Source organism: Hipposideros armiger, unplaced genomic scaffold (assembly GCF_001890085.2).
Source record: "Hipposideros armiger isolate ML-2016 unplaced genomic scaffold, ASM189008v1 scaffold_393, whole genome shotgun sequence".
NCBI lineage: Eukaryota > Metazoa > Chordata > Mammalia > Chiroptera > Hipposideridae > Hipposideros > Hipposideros armiger.
In genome coordinates, this window is record NW_017731743.1 from 568,427 (window position 1) to 577,008 (window position 8,582).

At 33.2% G+C, this 8,582-nt stretch overlaps 1 protein-coding gene across 1 annotated transcript in view; it reads left to right on the forward strand.

Moving 5' to 3' along the window:
- The window catches only part of SPRED1 (sprouty related EVH1 domain containing 1), a 137,583-nt gene that overhangs the window by 99,404 nt on the left and 29,597 nt on the right, over nt 1–8,582 (forward strand). Inside the window, exon 5 of the mRNA XM_019663525.1 lies at nt 1,846–1,998. Coding sequence (XP_019519070.1) covers nt 1,846–1,998 — 153 coding nt within the window. The remainder of the gene's footprint in view (nt 1–1,845; nt 1,999–8,582) is intronic.

Sequence of the window (8,582 nt, forward strand, 5' to 3'; positions counted from 1 at the left end):
CAGCTCACAGTGGCCCATGCAGGGATCGAACTGACAACGCTGGTGCTATCAGCACCATACATACTCCAACCTACTGACCTAATTGGTCACCCCTTATTTTACAATTCTTATGTGACTCCTCAGTTAGATTAGAATTCAGTAAAGACAACCTGACCCAAATAGTTGTCATTATTAAAAGCATAGTTCCTTTATAATTACTACTGATACTAGTACTACAATTCATTCTTTTTTGTAGTTTTTAATTTGTTGAATATCTTAACTAACCCTGAGATTCGTATAAATAGAATACCCAATTTATAGTAAAAAGAAATTGTGATTTAGAGAAGTGAATTGCTTAAATTTTATACCCTAGTTGGATGAGACAAGATTCCATCCAACGTAAACCCTTGTTCTGAACTTTTTTTCCCCTGTGTTTTCTTCTATTTAATTTGCTTAATTTTTGACAATTACTTGAGTTATTTGTTTTGAGAATCTGGAACAAATAAATTATTTTTACTCTTCCAAGTTTTAATTATGCATGTTGAAACAATGTTTGTTGGATACCAGTATTTAGCCAACTCCATTCCAGTAATTTAGCATTAAATGTCATAACACATTTGGACAACTATTCTGAAAATTAGCTAAATATAGCAATTAACTGGGTTTGACATACTTGGTTTTAGGTGACAGTAGATTCTCAGATATATTTTTATGTTTAATTGCTTACTCCCTGATAAAATAACAGCTTTTGGTTTTCAGAACATTTTCACATATTATCATCTTACTACATGTTTATGACAATCCATGTCATAAGACAGTATAGGAATTATTATTATTTGATCATTGAGACAGCTGGGTTCCAAAGAAATTAAAGGTCACAAGGCTACTTTGTTCTAGAGCAAAGTCTAGAACTTGCATTTATAAATTTAAAATATCCATTTTATGAATTTTATTGCTTAATTTTAGATGTAACACCAAACATTTTTATTTATTTTTTTATTTTAAAAATGGCTTATAAAGTTTTGTACCTTTAAAATTGTTAGCCCTATTGTGATTACTCTAAATTATTTTAGAATGAGCCAGTGAAAGTACTTGTCATTTTTATTTAGCTGTCACTGTTTCTTCCCAAATCATTTTATAGTAATGGGAAAAGTTATAGCAAATAGTTATTTCATTTCTAAAAAAAAAGAAAGGGAGGGAGGGATTAAAACTCTTTTAGGACTTTTTGTTTTGTCGTATGCTAAGTGTCATTTCACAGAAATTATTGTTTATGAAAATTTAAAGGCATGTCGTTAGTGACTGTCATTGATTGAGCATATCTCCTACCTAAGTCTCATATGATTGTAACCCTTCCAAATCAGCAAATTTAGGCTATTCATTCACTATCAATCAATAAGGCCTTGGACTGCTATCTTTCTTCCTCTCCTCCCCACTCCCCCCTCACCCCTTCCCATATCACACTACAGCACATATCTTATACATACCTTTCTTTCAAAATAACACTTTTGTTGATTTGTATTTTCTTCCTAATATTGCCTTAATTTTCAATGTCTGATACCACTTTTAGTTATAATTAAAAGTTTCATTAGCTATCTCTCTTGGCAGGGTATGGTTAATCTTTTAATTCTTCCTAAGTTGTTTCTGTAAGAAAGCCCAGCTTGGTCATAAAGTTGATTTTTTTTATTTGTTTTTATTTTTACATGGCTCCCCAGTCATATACATTTACATTTTGGGAATTGCTATTCATAGTGATGCTGATGGTACATTCTTACTGATGAGCAAAATACTTGTTAGAGTGAAGTATCTAATGTTTTATTGTTGTTTTTTATATCTGGCAATTAATGAGTTGGGGCTTGTTCCCATTAGGCAACTGAAGAGGATACTCCCAGTTCTCTAGTGAAAGATCATCTTTTCCAGCAAGAGACAGTTGTAACCAGTGAGCCTTATAGAATTTCAAGACCTTCCCCTTTTGAAGATCTGAATGCCAGAAGAGTCTACTTGCAAAGCCAAGCCAATCAGGTGAGAAGATAAATATTTTTCAATGTGTTATTCATATGTATGGAAATCGGATGTTAGAGAAGGACATTAAGGCCATCTTCCCTTTACCAGACAAAATAAACAGACAGCAAAAAAAAAAATAACAGGAAAATATGATTTATAATGAATCAAATCCAGACAGCTAGCTGCCTTCACATGACAGAGAGAGAGGGAGAGAGAGAGAGAGAGCACTAAAGTGAGCAAGCTTTCTGATGTCTCCTCTTACAAGGGCACTAATTCTATCAGACCAGGACCACACCCTCATGGCCTAACTACTTCCCAAAAGACCCCATCTCCAAATACCATCACATTGGGGGTTAGTGTTTCATGAGTTTGGGCGGGACACAAACATTTATTTATAACAGGCAGCAACATAAACCATAGCATTCATGATCTAGGGAAAAAACAACATGAGGGATAAAAAAGAGAGGCAGGACAATGGCCAGATTGCTGTGTTTTTATGTTCCACAAAAACACCTTGGACTTTATGTTGTTTGTTGCTTCACAGACTTGGGTACACACTCATGTGCCAGAAGACACAAAAAACCACAGGTTAAACACAGTAAATTTTACTCAAAAACAAAACATTCCCAAGTGGTATTCCAGTACATTCCCACCAGTGCTGAGAATTTTCCTGAACACTCGGTATTGCCCTTTTTTCTCCCCAATTTAGTCACTTGATGAAAGTAAAGTAATTTATTGTGATTTTAATTTATACTTTCCTGATTATTACTGATGNCATCACAGATTAGTTATAGGATGCTCACTATGTTCCAGGCATAGTTTAAGCTCTAGGGGTAAAACGGGCAGAATGAATATTGGCTCATAGGAGAAATATAAAAAAGAACACTTAGAATATAGGGCAATAGATAACAAGTATTTCTGAAGAAGTTCAGAGGACAGAGTGATTAATTTGGGAACGGATCAGCAAAGACTTTTGAGGAGTTAATGGCTAAAGTTATAAAGGTGTTTTTCTAGTAGAAAATTGAAGATAGTCATTGTGGGCAGAGGAAATGACATGTAAGGGTCAGAAGTGTGAAGTGTCAGATGATACTGGAGAGAAACAAGTACGTCAGTATTTCTGAAACAGATGAAGATGAAATAGTAGTAGAAGCCATGGTAACAGTAAATACTATGCATTCATTTGTTTGATCAATTATTGTTTTTTATTCTCAAATTTTCATATTCATATAAAGAAAACATTGTAATTTTTACTATGATTCATTATCATAGAAATTAAAATAGCATTTAAGATACATAAAAGTGAACATTGTGATAACGTCTAGTCTTGGTGAGAATGTGGAACATTCTTGTGGATATGTGAATTGTTAAAATCACCTTAGAAAATAATTTTTATTACGTAAACTGGAACATATGTGTATCCTGTAATCCAGAATTTCTACTCTTGGATATGTTACCATAAAAACTCTTGTACATATGTACAGTGAGGCCTGTACAAGAATGTTCAAACATTATTTGAAATAGCAAAAAATTAACTGTTTCATCTTAGGCAAGTTACTTAATCTTTTTGAGCTTTAGTTTCTTCATATGGAATACAGAGATAATATATCTACCCCTAAGGGTTGTGGGGATTAAATGAGTTAACCCATGTAAAGTATTTGGGACAACATCTGGTACATAGAAAATGCTCAATATGTGTTAGTTATCATTGCTACAAGAAGTGAAAATGAATGAGCTGTTGCTACATCTGTCAATGTGAATGAATTTCACCCAAAAGAGCTGAGCAAAAAATGCAGGCCCCATAATGCCCCAAATAGCATGATATCAGTCAAATAAAATTCAAAAGCATGTATAACTAAAATATTGCTTAGGGATAATACCTATGTGGTGAAACTGTGAGGAAGACTAAGAAAATGAAAAAATAACCACTTTGAGATAAAGTTTACCTGTTGGTAATCCAAGTAGTAGAGATGGGGGATGCTAACATGGAGAAACACATGGGAGTTACTTGTTGTATTGGTTATAGTCTATTAAGTTGTGTAATAAGGATACACATATTCATTTCATTATGTTTATATTAGTTTGTATATAGTCCTTTATATAAGATATTTCTTGGGCCAGCCTAGTGACTCAGCTGGTTAAGAGCTCACTTGGGAGCACCAGCTCTGAGCAGCAGGGCTGCGGTTTGGATCCCACATTGAGGGCCAGTGACGCTGCCCTCTACAGCTAAGATGATGAACAACTGCTTGACCTGGAGCTGGGCTGATGTGAGTCGCCGGCAACGGCATAAGCTGCAGAGGGGCTGCAGCAGGGCTGCCGTGAGCTACCGTGAACTACGTAAGTGACTGGCAGCCAGCGTGAGTGGCCGGCAGCCGGTGTGAGCTGCCAGGAGCTGTTGTGAGCTGCCGACCAATGACCGGCGAACAGTTGCCTCACCTGGGAAGAGCACAATGGTAATACCAACATGGGCCAGTGAAGCGACGTCCTCCACAACTAGACTGAAGAACAAAACAGCAATTTGTCTATCTGTCTGTTCCCCTTCCTCGATTCCCCAACGCTGTTCCCCTTCCCCCAATTCCCCAATAAAATCTTTAAAAAAAAAAAGATATTTCTTTAAGGAAATCAACAGTTTGGTGTATCATTCCTGGTATAAAATTAAAATTTCTGTCCATCCGTCTTATCAATTAGACAGAATCATGTCATACTGACACATCTGTACCTAGCTTTTTTTCATTTTACAGTATCTTGTGAGTGCTGCATACAGATCTTTTTCATGTCTGAACAGAATTCTATCATACATTTATATCATAATTTGTAACCAGTCCTCTGCTGCACCACAGGATGTTGTTTTCTTTTTCTTTCTTTCTTTTTTTTTGTTACAAATAGTGTTACCATGATTATTTGTACATGTATCTATATACACTTCAAAGTAGAACTGCACTTTTACCAACAGTGCAAAAGTATTTCTATTTCTCCATACTCTTACCAACATTGAGTATTATTTATCTTTTCCATCTTTCTAGTTGTATAAGAAATTGGCATTATATTTTTATGTCTTAAATTGAATGAAGCTCAGTATCTTTTCATACATTTATTGTCTATTTTTTCCCTATGAAATAAAATTGGAATTATATCCTGTACATCAGTGTTTCCAGAGGAGAGGGACCATTTCCGTGGATTGTATAAAGTATGTGTTTTATGAAAGCATTCCTCAGATAATGTTGATTGTCTTACTCTCCTCTCCAGTATGTGCAAGGTCTCCCAGCACAGCTTTATAATTGGAAACCTTGGAAGGGTTCTAAGTAGAAAAACCAGTCTATCTTTATGGTTATGATAATACTTCTAATAAAATTTTATATACTAGTTTTTTAACACTGAACATTTCTCCACATAGTAGATACTATTCATAAACTTAATTTCAAATAACCAGTCAATATTCTGTTAAGTGAGCATAACATAAATTATTTAACCAATTCTTTATTTTGGGACATTAAGGTGGTTTCTTCATTTTTGCTTTTAAAAATGATTCTGAGAAAAATACTATATTTTGCCATGTATAATGTGCACTTTTTGCTCAAATTTGTGAGGGGAAAAATAGATGCGCATTATACATGGGTAGTACTAATTCTGTATCTATAAATGTTTTCAATTCTTTTATATATGTTTATGAGTTAAAAGTGTAACTCTAGAAATCAGTGTTGATATTATATGCAAAATAATACTCTGGAATATGATAACTGGTTTTGTTGAATTTACACAAACTTGCAATGATTACGAGTTTTTGGCCTTCTGTGATGCATAAATGTCATAAATTTGTTACTGGTAGATAAAATTTCTTGTACCAAATATATTTAACAAATAAATGCTAAAATTCCTTTATAATACAAAAAACAAGTACCTAAATGTAAACAAATAAAAATTTGAATTACAAAATTAAAATGAAAAATTTTTTCCCCTGAAAGCTTGGGCAAAAAATGTGGGTGCGCAGTATAAACGCGAGGGCATTATACATGGCAAAATAGGGTATAATGTGCCTAAATTCTTCTTTCATGTAATACTTTTTTTTTTCTTTACTAGATTGAAGAAGTGGTCAGAATCTGTGAATGTTTTAAAAGCTTTTGATACATTTTACTAAAATTGCTTTTCAGAAATGTTTGCAGATTTTACTCCTGTGTATAGAATTAGCAATGAATGAGAATGACCTTTTTCCTTATCACCATTTTTTTAACTTTGTCAATTTAATATACATCTAAATTTATAACTTGCTGAGATATAATTAGTAGTAGGAAAATACTCTTTTCCAGTTTACCATTCTCTAAAAATGCTAATTTCTCACAATTCATGTATAATATGTGCCTTATTATAGGTTGTAGACTGCATTCTCAAACAGTGAGGAGCTTTGTTTTTTTGTTTTTACCATATCAGATACCTGAAAGATGTTTTTTCATTAGCTGAGACCCATTTAGGTGTATAGTTGAATTCACCGTGTGATATGAAATATTTCTAGTGAATAGGTTAATTTCAGCGATTTGGGTGAAAATTTTAAGTAGAACTAAATTGTTTTTGTTTAATAATGAAACAATAAACACTTTGGACTTTTCTCTTTAAAATACAAATGTGTTTATTCTTAATCAAAATGAAATGCATTACTGTTTAATATATAGGATATAAGTAGAATTAGCCCAATTCAGTACAGTAAAACACTAGGTTATATAACCATTTTATTTTTGTTCAGATACAGATTTTTAAGTAAACTTTATTTTATGTTACNCAACCCAGCTCCAGGTTGAGCTGTTGTTCAGCATCTTAGCTGTGGAGGGCAGTGTCACTGGCCCTCATATGTGGGATCCGAACCAGGGCCCTCTGGCTTCGCAAGCCGGTGCTTAACCATCGCGTCACTCGGCCAGCCCGAGTATATAATTTTAAATGCCAAAAATAACTTTGGTAGCATTTTCAACATATGCAGTACTAAAATATAAGATTTCTTTATCAAAGAACATTTTTAAATTCTTCCATCATGCTTAGATAAACTAAAAGAGTAATTATTAGAAACTTCTATTGTTGGATATGACTCAGCCACACATTTTCAAACCTGTGATGTGTGATATACAACTACAAGAATGAAGTTCTTGAGTAATAAGTAAACTGTGATATCACTTTTTTCACACTTGATAGATTATTATTGGGAAAAACATTAAAAAGGGTTTGCAGAACAACACTAAGTTTTCTCTGCCTTAATGCAGGAAGAAGGGACAAAGGGAGGAAAAAAGCAAAAAGTCTGCTTTACTTTTCTCTACAACCCTCATCAAGCCTTATGTTCTGATAGAGAGCAACAGCCTGAATTATTTTATTGCTTTTCCCAGCATCCTTTTGCTTTTACACACAAAATTGCTATAGTAGTCTTGGAAAAAGAAAAAGCTAAACAATCTCTTAGCAACCATAGGAGAAGAATTATTATACCAGCCTTTGAGAGTGAAACAGATTTCCATTGTACATTAAAATTGGCATGGGATGCTTTATAGATAATATAGATAAGCCTATGCCAGTATAATACTAAAAGCATTGAATGTGGTTATATATAACTCTATAGACAGTGTTTTTAAGCCGAAGATCATGCAAATGTTTGTACAGTCTTTATGCATATCATATATTAAATTTTATGCTCTTGTGGAAGATTTTTGGCATTTCCCAGCACCTAACTTTAGATTATATCCATGTTCCCATAGTAATTTTTTATTTTTAAGAGTTATAATTCAGTAAAAAACATTCAAACTTGCCTAAGCCTTAACATTTTTTTACTCATTTGTATCCAAAAAGAAAGTGTTTTGATTATTATTAATTATACTTATGAAAATGGTACAGATAACCTTTTTGAAAAATAATAATAAAATGTTTTTCTTATTAGATTGGCAAAGATTGGTAGGTGATAATGCCCAGTGTGGGCAGATGTGTGAGGAAATGGTCTCTCTGTTGTATAATACTGACAGATTTCCAAATGATACGTAAGCTTGCTAGAGGGTGGCTTGGTAATATAATTGGAATATATGCCTATCCTATATTTGGTAATTCTATTTATAGGAATTAATCCTAAAGAAGTAATATTAACGATGCACCAAGATGTATTTATAAGGAGGTATGTTGCAATGTATATAACAAAATATTGGAAGTGATCTCCATGCCCATGTATACAGTACTGCCCATGGAATATATGCCATATGCAAATACTGAACTTCTTTGCAACCATTTCAAAGCTCAAGGTTCATCTTTATATGTTGATATGTGGAGAGGTCCGTAATAAAGTATGAAGTTAAAAAAAAGCACTATGTGGATAGACTGTCTAAAATATAGGTGGAATCAAATTATACATAGGGTATAAACATGTATACCTGCATTAAGAAGTCTAGACAGATATATGTGAAATAATAATAGGTGCTATTCTAAGGGGTTGGATTATGGAAAGAATAATTTGAACTTTTAACAGCTATTAAAATGAATTGTTTCGTGAGTGAAGATTTTTTGTTGTTAAGGAATTCTATTTCTTATTTTTTACTTTCGTGCCAGATTTGTTCTCAATGGTCTGTATTAATATATTGTGATTTTTTTTT